This window comes from Eleutherodactylus coqui, chromosome 4 (genome assembly GCF_035609145.1).
Source record: "Eleutherodactylus coqui strain aEleCoq1 chromosome 4, aEleCoq1.hap1, whole genome shotgun sequence".
Taxonomy (NCBI): domain Eukaryota; kingdom Metazoa; phylum Chordata; class Amphibia; order Anura; family Eleutherodactylidae; genus Eleutherodactylus; species Eleutherodactylus coqui.
Window position 1 is genome coordinate 235785326 of NC_089840.1, and position 14325 is coordinate 235799650.

At 44.5% G+C, this 14325-nt stretch overlaps 1 protein-coding gene across 3 annotated transcripts in view; it reads left to right on the forward strand.

The window, feature by feature from the left end:
* NT5C2 (5'-nucleotidase, cytosolic II) overlaps window positions 1–13990 on the forward strand; it is a 97535-nt gene extending 83545 nt beyond the window's left edge. For all 3 annotated transcript variants that reach the window (XM_066600903.1, XM_066600905.1, XM_066600906.1), the window contains 2 exons: window positions 832–1008; window positions 5795–13990. In XM_066600903.1, coding sequence (XP_066457000.1) covers window positions 832–1008; window positions 5795–6037 — 420 coding nt within the window. In that variant the 3' untranslated portion in view covers window positions 6038–13990. The remainder of the gene's footprint in view (window positions 1–831; window positions 1009–5794) is intronic.
* The last annotated feature ends 335 nt before the right edge of the window (window positions 13991–14325 follow it).

The following is a 14325-nucleotide window of genomic DNA, read 5'->3' on the forward strand; positions in this document are numbered from 1 at the left end:
TATTCACTTACCTGCTCCGTTGCTAGCGTCCCCGTTGCCATGGTTCCGTCTAACTTCGGTGTCTTCTTGCTTTTTTAGACGCGCTTGCGCAGATGCATCTTCTCCCTTCGGCTGGTCTTGGAAGCATCAGAGTTTTGGCTCCGCCCCCTTTTCGCGTCATCGCGTAGCTCCGCCCCCGTCATGTGCCGATTCCAGCCAATCAGGAGGCTGGAACCGGCACACGTCATGGGGCGGAGCTACGCGATGATGCGTACAAGGGGGCGGAGCCAAAATGCCGATGCTGCCGAGCGGAGCCGAAGGGAGAAGAAGGGAGAAGACGGATCTGCGCAAGCGCGTCTAAAAAGGCAAGAAGACACCGAAGTTAGACGGAACCATGGCAACGGGGACGCTAGCAACGGAGCAGGTAAGTGAATAACTTCTGTATGGCTCATATTTAATGCACGATGTATATTACAAAGTGCATTAATATGGCCATACAGAAGTGTATAGACCCACTTGCTTTCGCGAGACCACCCCTTTAAGGTGATAGAGCGTGAAAGCCTGGAGCTCCCTTGTCTTGCAGAACTGCTGAATGCTAAATTTCATACTGACGTATTAATCTGTAAACGTTTGCAACTTGACGTTTTCTTGTTTCTCCACGTTTAATGTGTGTCTCTTCAATTTCTGAGCTGAATGTGGCTCCCGAACATTTCTCAAAATTGACTGTGGCCCTCAAGGTAAAATTATTTGGGAACTTTGCTGTAGTGTCTATGATGAGAGTAGTAGCAGGAACGAATGGCCGTAGAATAAACAAGTGATTAATTCACAAATGTCACTTTGTGTTTCATGCAGAAAGTCACCCACGACATGGACATGTGCTACGGGATGATGGGAAGTCTCTTCCGCAGCGGCTCGCGTCAGACTCTGTTTGCAAGTCAAGTGATGCGCTACGCAGACCTCTATGCGGCCTCATTCATCAATCTCTTGTATTACCCATTCAGCTACCTCTTCAGAGCCGCTCATGTTTTGGTGAGTCCCAGCAAACTCTACACATCACCGGATACTTATTGCTCAGTATTGGATAAATAGACCATTTATTGTACCTTTATATCTTTTTCACTGACTTTTTTTAGTAGTTATTGGGGGTAAAATGCTAAAAAAAAAGATTTTTTTTAAAGATTTATAGTTATTTTTTTCATTTAGTATATTTATGCTAAAATAAAGTATGGAAATGGGTTACTCTATTTGTTTCGAATGTTTTGATGTATAGTATGTATGGTTTTGGTTTATAGGGCGCATACGGCGACGGTTTTAGTTGGTGTCGGCTTTGTGTTATTCTCTTTCTAATGTATATATTGTTCTTGTATTCTGTAATATTGTTTTACTGATGTATGTTGTTATGTTTTTTACTATCTATGTCCCCCATGACGTCATATAAGGCCTCTGGGGGACAATTTTTATTATTATTTTTTTTTAATTTGACACTTTCCCACTGTAGCTGCGGCATCCATAGGAGCCCCGGTTAGAGGGGAAAACAACCTCTGTAGTGACAGTAGTCACTGGCAGAGCTATCCAGGGTCTAGTGTGACCTTCCAGCTCTGCTGTAGCAGGATACAGTGCTCATTGAGCACTGTGTACTCGGGGAAGCAGAAGGCAGAAAGGGTTAAAACCCCTCCTGCCTTCTTCTCCGGGTTATCAGCTGTCTCTAACAGCTGATAACCTGTTCCTGCCTCTGATTGATTGCAGAGCAGAGGGCTTAAAGCGTCACTGTAATTTTACATACGGTGGGCTTTAAGCCCAGGACCAGGCGCCGTAAATTTACAGTGCCTGGTTCTAAAGTGGACTTAAGGTACCTATACACAGGACGACATTTGGATGGATAAGTGTTGAACGGCTCCTTTTTACACAAGTTGACAGTCGCTTGGTTTTTAGTTCTGCTAAAAACCGAGTGACTCCAACAGGTGAGCGATTTCTCGCTCAGTGCTTTGTCAGTGGCCGTGTGTAGATGGGCGATTATCACCCGAATTCGCTGTTTTCAACAAGACTTTGGGCAATAATCGCCCCCTGTAAAGGTACCTTTTAAATGAGTTGTCCAAATTCGATCAATGATTTAATAATCCCTTCACATCAATGAGGTTGCAACGGGTGTATGGAGCGGGCTCAAGAGCCTAGTCCACTCCATATGCAGAGACTATTGGCTGTTTTTGACAATTGACAGCTGTCTGCAATTGCCACGATTTAGAGGTAGCTCCAATGGCGGCAGTTGACTATTTAGACGTTCTAGTTAAAACTCACAACATGTATAAGTAGCCACCTGGAGGTGGGCTCCATTACAACTTCCCCCTTCCATCCCAGGCTTAAAAGAGAATGTAGAAAATTACTATATACTGCAATACTGAAGTATTGCAGTATAGCAATCAAGCATTTGCAAGTTCAAATACCCCATAGGGCCTAAAAAAAATATGAAATAAGGTTTAATAAAATTTTGAAAACGGTAAAAAATATTAAAAGTTCCAGAAAAAAACGTTCCCCTTTTTCACATAAACATCTAAACAATGAAAAAAAAAACCACATTTGGTATTGCCATGTTTAGAAAAGTCCAAGCTATTATAATATTGTAGTATTTATCCCGCATGGTGAACATTGTAAAAACGGGCAGAATGCCAGAATGGCTGATCAAAAAGATGTATGTGTCCCAAAATAGTAGTAAGAAATAAGCTTGCCATTCAAAAACTGAGCCCCTGCACACTTATGGAGTCTAAGACTATAATTGTGGAAAGCACGCTGGGCCATTGTACAATGTATGTAGCAGTTTGATTCCAAAGCAAAGCGTCTCCATACATTAGAACACCAGCTGCAGTGATCAGCTTATTGTTGATGGATATCGCCGGTCAGCTACTGATGACGTATCGTGAAGCTAGGTCAACAAAGCGTCTCTGTACATTAGAACACCAGCTTCAATGATCAGCAGGGTTCATGGGTGTTGGACCATGCCAAAGAGCTACTAAAGACTTAGGCCTTAGTCAGACAGGCGTTTTTTCGCGCGATTTGCGGATCGCATGACGGATGCGCATCCGCAAATCGCGTGACCAGTGCGCGCAAGTCGCCCGAAAATCTGCTCCTAGCCGCGTTTCATTAGAAACGGGCCGGAGCTGTCCAGCGCATTGCATTCAATGGAGACGGCAATAGAGCCGCCTCCATTTAAAGCAATGCGCTGCGGGCGAGCCTGGGATGAATTGTCGGGAAGGGCTTAAATATATAAGCCCTTCCCTGCAATTCATCCTAAAATGTGTAAAAATAAAAAAAGATTGTATACTCACCTTCTCCCGGCAGCCGGAGCTCCGCGCGGCCGTCCTGCAGTGGGTGTGAAGGGGGTGTGAGTCAGACCTGCCCCCTGATTGGCTCAGCGCTGAGCCAATCAGAGGCATGCCTCACTCACACCCATTCATGAATTCATGAATGGGTGTGTGAGTGAAACTTGCCTCTGATTGGTCAGGGCTGTGACCAATCAGAGGCAGATCATTCAGCAGGCGGGGATTTTAAAGCCCCGCCGGCTGAATAGTGCCGAGAAGCAGTTCAGGAGAACTGACAGCAGCCGCGGCTGGACTCCGGCTGCAGCGGAAAGGGGAGTATACAATTTTTTTTTATTTTAACACATTTTAGGATGAATTGCAGGGAAGGGCTTATATATTTAACCCCTTCCCGACAATTCACCCCGCGCACGCCGGCAGCCCATTGCTTTCAATGGAGCGGCTGTATTGCCGCTCCATTGAATTCAATGGGCAAACATCGTTCTTCTCTGTCACAGCTGTTACAGCTGTGGCAGAGAAGAATGATTTGTCTTCTATATGTTCTCAATGGGGTCGGCGCTGCTGCCGCCGGCCCCATTGAGCGCATATAGAGAAGAGAACAGGAATCGCAGATCGCAGATAGGTGCGATCTGCGATTTTTTTTTTTTTTGTTCTATAATTTATCGGACGAGCGCATAAAAAGCGCTCATGTGTCCGATACCATTGCAAAGCAATGGTTTTATAAAATCGCCGGATGCATGCGCATGCGCAAATCGCGGCTAAAAACGCCCGTCTGACTAAGGCCTTACCCTGTACTACAGGTGGCCATCAAAAAGGTCACCAATGTGACCTATAATTTGCATATGGTAACAAGACTACTATCTTGTCACCATATGCAACTAGCCCTGCTGCCGCTTTATTGGGACTGTAGCTTTGAGACGTAAAGAAAATAACCTTACTCCCTGCTTGTTGGGTAGCGGGTAATATAATGTCTGGAATGTGTGACATCACGTGACTTTCCTGTCATGTGATCACTTTCATGCTTTCTGGGCAACCAACCAGGAGCAGCACTTAGCATTCTATGTGCTAGACCTGCCCCCAACACTGCTTACCAGAAATGGCAGCAGGGTAAGCCGTGCAGCGCTGCATGGGGGCATGGCATCAAAATCTATATCAAAATTTGCATTGGTGCTAGTTTAGATGCAGATCTACAGCAGAGTTCACCCCTACAATTGAAAGACACCTACAATAAAATCTACCATGTGTGAACGCAATTTTAAGAGCTTCCACCGCAGACTTTACTCAATTTTGCTAGAATAAAAAATAGCTCAGCTTGCAGCCCTTTTTTTTCTGGTAAAATGCTGGACACCATAATGAAAACCTGATGGACCCCATTATACTGTATTTCCCTGAATATAAGACCCTGTCTTATATTAACTTTTGCCCCAAAAGAGGCACTAGGTCTTAGTTCAGGGCATGTCTTATTATACTTGCCTAGCAGGCTCCGTCCAGGTCCCTCCCGCTCCTCTTCATAGCTCCGGCGTGCACTTCCCGCAGTCCTCGGCGCTCGTACATGATCACTTCCTGGTTACGGGATCCATAAATTCCTCCTCCAGGAAGTGATGGCTTTGATTGGCTAAGCAGCGGTCGATGAACCAATCAATACAGCGCTAGTTGAACCAATGCGACGGCTGTGAGCCACAGCCAGCTAATTCAGAAACCCCGCCTCCACAATGCAATGGCTGTTAATTGGTTGAACAACGGTTAAAGAACCAATCACAGTCATCACATTGGTTCATCCGGCGCTGCATTGATTGGCTGAACAGTGGTCGATGAACCACTCACAGCCATCGCTTCCAGGAAGTGATGTTGTACGAGCGCAAAGGACTGCGGGAAGTACTCGCCGGAGCTATGAAGAGGAGCTGGAGGGACCTGGAAGGAGCCTGCTAGGTAATGTATTCCTTTTTTAATGCAGTGTAACTAGAGCTTATTTTGGGGTAAGCCGAAAATCTGGCTAGGGCTTATTTTCATGGAAACACGTTAGTCAATGGAGTCGATTGGATGTCATTGCAAAGTTCCACCAGTGTGCCCAAAGACTCTGCAAATGGTGACAAGATGTTTCCGTTTTCTCACTACTTCCAACTGACTCACAGCTGTAATGAAGAAAAATCTCTACTGCATCTAGTAGGTATACATCACACTAGGCACATCCGTTCGATCACTCCCTTCCAACAGGACTTCCTGCACACTTCTTTTCTTCAATCTCTACTTCAGCTAGTTGCCAGCCTACATAAGTAATGTTATTAGCAATAATTATAGATGTATTTAATATATGAATTTCAGTTTTGGAGCCAATAGCTTCTAAGTAATTTTTTTAGTCTGGAGCCCTGCGCCAGCCGTCTTAGAGGTGGGACAACCCTTTAGAGGATTCCCATAGTCCCACCAAACCTGATCTGAACCTAATCTAACCATATGATTGTTTATCTTCCTCTGTAAACTTTTGTTTGGTTTCCTCTTTCCTCTAGATGCCCCATGAATCCACAGTGGATCATATTCACGTGGATATTAATGAGTCGGAGTCACCGATGGCCACACGGAACCGCACTTCCTTGGACTTCAAAGATTCGGATTTGAAGCGGCATCAGCTGACTCGCTCTATCAGTGAAATTAAACCACCCAACCTATTTCCCCAAACGCCACAAGAAATCACACACTGCCATGATGAAGATGACGACGAAGAAGAAGAAGAAGAGGAGGAGGAAGAATAAGCATTGACCTGGGGGGATATTGAAGAGATCACTGTAACATTGTACAAGGAAACTTTTGTTCTTTTGGAACACATTTCCATGAACACGGAAGATTTTTATTTCTTTTTGTTAATCCCGTCCAACAGTTATGAATGCAAATCACTAGATTCCTCTAGGTCCTACATTTCTGTCAGAGAGTACTGATACTGATTAGACATGGCACAGTATTTACCAATTAGTTTCCATATTGTACCATTTTCCTATCCAATGCCATCCTGCAAAATGTCATCTGTGAATTAACAGGGCATAAACCTCCCGTGAGGGCACACGTCTTGTACGTACAATGGCGGCTTTCATCATATCTAGTACCGAAGGCAGAATCCTAAAGTGGAGATTTCTCCCTCGTTGTAGATTATATAATGTGATTACCTCTATGTGGATGTTGGTTGCGGTATTTTGCCACCTTCTCATAGTAACCGAACCGTGCAATGACCAAATTATATTGGCCAGGCCTTATCTGCTGCACATAGACCATGCATATTTTCTTCTTAGCTACTAGAGAAACATCAATCTGACATTCTGAGCCATTTTCTGAGTAAGTAGTCTATGAATCTATCAGCAGTTCAGAACACTCCGGCTAAGGGTGCTTTTACATGGGGCGACTGGTGGGCGCTTGGGTGTTTAACAGGCGTCCCACCAATGATCGCTCCTGATAGTCATACAGTGAACCACGTTAGGGATCCCTTCCTGCCATCGGCAGCCATTCACATTTAATAGGTAGTCATACTTTAACATTGGACGACCATCATTGGGAATCGCTTGTTTGAGCAATTTTTTGCCCGATATTCCACGTAAATGTACCCTTATTTATCTGTAGTGCCCTAAAGGAAAGACAGATGCCTGCAAAAATGGTGCAAATTGCATCAAGTTCAGCAAGATGGGATATTGTCTTGTAAAGGAGTGATAGCGTGTTCCTAAGAATTGGGGCATTTGAAATATGGTTCTCTAAACCAGACTATTTATAGGTTAAATTTGACGCATATCCGTTGCGCCATTTTCTAAATTCCCCGGAATGTGACAAATGACAATAAATGTGTACATTGCACAGTTGTTTGCTGGTTGCGCTCATAAAATGGCTCGTTGTCGACCACGTTGCCACTCCGTAGCTAGAAGTATAAGTTCTATATTGTAGAGCAAAGTTATTTTTTTTCCCTTTATTTTTGAAGCTGTGATTTCCGCTTTGATGTACAAAAAGCCGCTATTTTCTTAAGCTCTGAAAAAGTAGTTTTGTTAACCTTTCCTACTAGAATTACTGTAAGGTTTTATGTTGATGCATATACCGTCTTGGATTGTTTTAGTACTTCTTATGGAGCAGCTCTATACAAGGCAGCATACATATATATTCACCAAATAGTGCCCAGTAGCAGTTGGGCGTTTGCTCCCCCATGACATAAGCTGTCTAGGTACTTGCAAGTGCACCCTGACCAATGGAGAATGCATCTGCTTATATCTTATGTCTGCCATTGAACAGCATCCTCAACTAGGTCAAAATTTGGATAATTCCTTCATAGGAGTCGGAGCTTCAATTTTCTGATAGTTAAAGGGATTGTCCGGTTGTCAGGTGTTTTATATCAAATTATAGCCTCAAATATGGTAAAATGACAAAAGAATTGGTACTTAGCCTTCCTCTACGAGGCAATTCAGCACTGCAGCCCTCCCGGTCTCCATTGTGAAAGGATACCCCCTGACGGCTGCAGGCAATCAGAGGCTACCATTGGTCAGGTGCTATTCTCCTGCTATCATGGCTCTCAGCCATGTGACCTCTGATTGGCTGCAGCGATCAGTTGGTGTCCAGTCTAGGAGGACTGTGAGGCTATAATGCTGGATAGCGGGGCGAGAGGACAGGTAAGTATTCCTTGCTATTACCATTTTAACACATTTGAGGTTGTACTTAAAAAAAGAAATAAAATCATCTGGTACCCAGACAACTTCTTTACGATCACCTTCATAGATTAGAGCTAAAAGATACCATAGCAGGCACTACTAGGGGGACTTAAGAGCTAACTGCATATTGTATTATTCTGTTTAATGCATATGTTAGAGGCAATGTGTGAAATGAGTCATTGCATAGAGTGCCAAAAATGGGACATCAGATTATGAAATGGTGAATATTTCACACATTTCCTAGGCATCCCAATGCCGAGAGATGCAGTGGTGAAATAAGGAAGGAGGTAGAGCTACTGTGCCGAAAAGAGAACTAGCAACATGTCAAATACTTCCACCAGCAGTGGACTGCCTCCCTTCCCTGGGCACCCCATTTTTTCCCCACACCAAAGATACAATCCCAGCTTTCGAACCATCAGTCTTCATCATCTTCCTCCAATGTCCCACAATCCAAACCCCATCATCTTCCAGTGTTTCACAATCCAACCCTCATCATCTTCCTCCAGTGTCCCACAATCCAACCCCCATCATATTTCTCCAATGTCCCACAATCCAACCCTCATCATCTTTCTCTAATGTCCCACGATCCAACCCCTCTCATCTTCTTCCAATGTCCCACAATCCAACCCCCATCATCTTCTTCCAATGTCCCACAATCCAACCCCCATCATCTTCCTATAATGTCCCACAATCCAACCCCCATCATCTTTCTTGAATGTCCCACAATCCAACCCCCATGCTCTTTCTCCAATGTCCCACAATCCAACCCCTCTCATCTTCTAATGTCCCACGATCCAACCCCTTTCATCTTCTCCCAATGTCCCACAATCCAATCCCCATCATTTTCGTCCAATGTCCCACAATCCAACCCTCATCATCTTCCTCAAATGTCCCACAATCCAACCCCCATCATCTCCCTCCAATGTCCCACAATTCAACCACCGTCATCATTTTGCAGTGTCCCACAATCCAACCCCTCTCATCTTCTTCCAGTGTCCCACAATGCAATCCTCATCTTTTTCCTCCAATGTCCTACAATCCAACCCCCATCATTTTCTTCCAATGTCCCGCAATCCAACCCCTCTCATCTTCGTCCAATGTCCCACAATCCAACCCCAATCATCTTTTTCTGATGTCCCACAATCCAACCCCTCTTATCTTCCTCCAGTGTCCCACAATCCAACCCTCATCATCTTCCTCCAGTGTCCCACAATCCAACCCTCATCATCTTCCTCCAGTGTCCCACAATCCAACCCTCATCATCTTCCTCCAGTGTCCCACAATCCAACCCTCATCATCTTCCTCCAGTGTCCCACAATTCAACCCTCATTATTTTCTTTCAGTTTCCCAAAATCCAACCCCCATCATCTTTCTTGAATATCCCACAATTCAACCTCTCCCATCCTCTTTCTCCAATGTCCTACAATCCAACCCCCATCATTTTCTTCCAATGTCCCGCAATCCAACCCCTCTCATCTTCGTCCAATGTCCCACAATCCAACCCCCATCATCTTTCTCCAATGTCCCACAATCCAACCCCTCTTATCTTCGTCCAGTGTCCCACAATCCAACCCTCATCATCTTCCTCCAGTGTCCCACAATCCAACCCTCATCATCTTCCTCCAGTGTCCCACAATCCAACCCACATTATTTTCTTTCAGCTTCCCAAAATCCAACCCCCATCATCTTTCTTGAATATCCCACAATTCAACCCCTCCCATCCTCTTTCTCCAATGTCCCACAATCCAACCCCTCTCATCTTCCTCCAGTGTCCCACAATCCAACCCTCATCATCTTCCTTCAGTGTCCCACAATCCAACCCTCATCATCTTCCAGTGCACCACAATCCAACCCTCTTCATCTTCCTCCAGTGTCCCACAATCCAACCCTCATCATCTTCCAGTGCACCACAATCCAACCCTCTTCATCTTCCTCCAGTGTCCCACAATCCAACCCTCATCATCTTCCAGTGCACCACAATCCAACCCTCTTCATCTTCCTCCAGTGTCCCACAATCCAATCCCCATCATCGTTTTGCAGTGTGCCACAATCCAACCCCTCTTATCTTCCTCCAGTGTCCCACAATCCAACCCTCATCATCTTCCTCCAGTGTCCCACAATCCAACCCTCATCATCTTCCTCCAGTGTCCCACAATCCAACCCACATTATTTTATTTCAGTTTCCCAAAATCCAACCCCCATCATCTTTCTTGAATATCCCACAATCCAACCCCTCTCATCTTCCTCCAGTGTCCCACAATCCAACCCCTCTCATCTTCCTCCAGTGTCCCACAATCCAACCCTCATCATCTTCCTCCAGTGTTCCACAATCCAATCCTCATCATCTTCTTCCAATGTCCCACAATCCAACCTCCATCATCTTTCTCTAATGTCCCACAATCAAACTCCCATCATCTTCGTCCAGTGTCCCACAAACCAACCCCCATCATCTTTCTCTAATGTCCCACCATCCAACCCCTCTCATCTTCCTCCAATGTCCCACAATCCAACCCTTATCATCTTCCTCCAGTGTCCCACAATCCAACCCCCATCCTCTTTCTTCAATGTCCCACAATCCAACCCCTCTCATCTTCCTCCAGTATCCCACACTGAAACCCTCATCCTCTTTATCCAATGTCCCACAATCCAATCGTCATCCTCCTCCAAGATGTACTCCTACAGTCCCGCAGTCATTCACCTTCCTGCTGTCTCGCAGGAAGAGACTTAGAGAGATAGAGCTGAGTGCTAACTCACTGCTAAAGTGTCCTGAAGGACTCGTAGACACAGGCACTGCGCACCGCTAGGTCAATACTATTTTGTTTTACTTTGTCTTGATCAGTAAGAAAGTCCTAAACTTTAGTTTTATTTTTCTCGTTGCGTTTTTCATATACGTCTTTTTTTCCCCATAAAGGCTTTCATGACTCTTTTTATGCTTAAATAGTACTTGTCATTCTGTTTAATGCCTAGGTATTCTATACCATGCCTAGGGAAAATATGTAGCATATTTAACTCAAACACACATTTCATACTCTGCCTAAAAGCCTTGCACGTTCCGTAGATTGCCTATGCATTCTATACAATTTTGCTTTTCACACTGCTTGTATTCAATGAGCTCCTCCTAGTAGTGGCTGCAGAAAGCCAGAATATAATCTCTTTTTAAACTCTAGTCATTTGGTGACCTGTGTCAGGAAGTTAGAGCTCCAACCCCTAGATTTTTTTATAAATTGATTACTACAGTATTTATGACCTAAAAATGACATGGTGTGGTTGGTCACATTAAACCCTAACTGCACACACATAGTATTTAAAGGGGTTGTCCAATTGCCAACTATTCGTGGCCTATCCTTAGGATAGGCCACTACTAGTAAGTCAGTGGGGTGTGACACCCAGGACCCCTACCAATCAGTTTGTTGACAGGGCAATGGACTTATGTACTAAGCTGATTTCTGAAGGAAGCAGGCCTGGTATTACATGCAAAATTCTCATTCACTTCAATGAGAGCTGTGCCTGCAATACCAAGTCTGACCTCTACAGTGGAAACGGAGCTGGCTGCGTTCCTGCAGATATCAGCTCAGTGCATAAAGCACAGTGGCCTGTTAAACAGCTGTTCGGAGGGGGTCATTGATGGCAGGTCCTCACTAATCTACAATTGATGGCCTTGCCCGAGGAAAGCTCATCAATAGTTGCCAACTGAACAACCGCTGTAAAACCTTTACAGAATCTCTGTCTCTTCTGGCAGAAAGCTCTCCTGCAGGGTGTATCTTCTGCGGGTAGTACATGTTGCCGAGCAAGCATGTGATTCCTGTACGGGTGGCCACTATCTGTGCACATGATGCTACATGTATAGATGGGGTCCTAGGATATTCTTTCTGTACTACCTCGGCATAAAGCCGTAAGAATACTGCAAGATATGGCGGCTTGGGGGAGTTTAATCATGTAAGTGTATGCCTGGCCATGGGTGACTATCCCGGTATGTGATGTTCTACTTAGCTTCATCTATTGACAGATGTCCGTTACCAGAAGTTGTGACCACAGCGGCCAATGATGTCATATGATTGTGGAAAACAGTGTTTTGGTCGTACGGAAATCCCCTGAAACTTCTCATGATAACCCATCTCGGCCGGTGGTCTTGGTATCCGGATACTTTGTCACAACCCGCTGTCCTTGTATTAATGTTGCTATAACCTTTTTATTTTGAATCTTCCATTTTCTAAGGTTTTGTGTGTTTAATGATGACCGACCGATGCCGCGCCGTTACGTCTGGTTTCCTTCCAGGACGTTTTACGACACGCTTATCCGGTTTGTTGCATTATTTTGTTTACTGAAAGTGACCAATATATCGTAGTATTATTTCAGCGTTCTCATTTAGGGCAATGCTCTGCAGCCTCTGGACCTTCAGCAAGTGGGAAACTACAAATCCCAGCATGCCTTGCACAACAGCTGGAGATTCACAGGTGGCAGAGCAGGTATTCAGAGCTGTGACTGTACGGTAAGTCTGGTGCATATTCCCAGATTATTACCCTTATACTACTTTTAATCGAAGATGATTTATATTAAGTATGTATTAGAAACCTGTAACTATTCAGCAGTTATGGTACTGTATCTATCGTGCTTCCTTGCTGCCTAGAATCGGATAGGCATGCTGGGACTTGTAATCCAACAGCTAGAGAGCTGTAGTTTGTCTCTAAGTTCTGTTGGTAAAGTTCACTGGTGCCTCCACCCCATTACCTTACACTATATAACTACTCTATCCCCAAACTGGTAACTGGTCTATCCAATGGTAACTAGCAAATGGATCTGAGGCTGCATTGTTTTAGGACTTTTTAAAGTGGTTGTCCTATATCAGCGCTTCCATGCTGAGATGAGAAACTTGCAGCTGGTTTTCTGACCACCTCGCCAGCCGTTACGGAAGCAGCAGAGTTCAACAGTCGTAATTTGTTTCCATAATTCCCACTGAAGTAAATGGATGTTACAGAAATGGTGTAAGGCTTCCATGCTTGGCCGTTTCCTTAAAGGAATATTCCACAGGATAGAGGATAACTAGCTGATCGATGGAGGTCCTACTGCTGGAAACTCCACCGATCATGAGAATGGGGGTCTGGTTGGTCCCCAAATGATAGGAGCGGAGATCACACAGACGTACTGCCATTACCTTCACTTTAATGAAAGCATTGGAGATTGCCAAACGCTTGAACTTCGCAATTTCCGGCGCTCTCATTAAAATGAATGGAGCAACAGTGCAGCTGCGCGATATATACTTTGTTCATATGGAATCTGATCAGACCAGTCCTTCTCAGATCCCAGCGGCGGTCAGACCTCCACCGATCAGCTAGTTATTTTCCCCGTGGCTAACTTGTTGAACCCAGATCCCCCTTTCAGTTGTGGAATTAGCTGCAGGTTTCTCATCTCGGCTAAAAAGATACATTAACTAATTAATAAGCACAGAACTATGGACCTAAAACGGCATGATGAAAGTGGAGATTCACTTTAATGGGGGTTTACCCACAACATTTCTTTATGGCATTTCAACGAGCTCCTAAGAGCAAGAGTATTTACTGCAATGGAGCATGACCCCCACATGCATGGGAATGGGTACCGAGCATTGATCGCACTTCCTCCACGGTGTAAGAGAAGCATTCGCACGTGCCCCCTTCTGCTCGATTCTGTTACACTTAGCTTTGAGACACAGTTTTGCCGAATGATGTCTAATTCCACAACGCTGTCCGATTCTGATCGGTGATCTAGAAAGCACATGTTTGTGAACCCTGCACAATGAAACAGCCTTTCTACGGATACTGAACATTTTGGGATGAAAAAACGAACTCCAGACCGCCACCCATTGTGACATGCTGGAGCTCACGTTCTCTGCACCGTAATCGCAGGCATGCTTCTGGTTTAGAACACAGCTTATTTCTAATCGTGATTGTTTTTTTCCCCCTTTTCTGATATTTCGATCTGGAATTGGTTTATTTTCTTTACTGGTTTGTAAATCGCACTATACTGTATAATCAATAAATTTTAAGAAATTGACATTTTCATGGTTTTGCTTTCAGTCTGGTGTTGTGGTGTTCTGTCCTGGACAAATAAAGGCAGTAAAAGAGTGAAACAGAATCATTGCCAAAAAAAGTAAAAATAATCCAAAAATATATTGTACACCCCCACCTTACTGGGATCGTAGGGACTCTTTAGGGGACTGGGTGGATTAGAGCTCAAGGACAATGTTCAAATTTAGGATTACTCAGTTTGGGTTGAAAAAAAAGGCAGTTTAGGGACAATCTAATGACAATAAAGGAGAAGGAAGTCCACATAAAAGGTCAACAACAAGGAAATCAAAGTAGTAAATAGTTTCGTATTCCTTGGGTTCC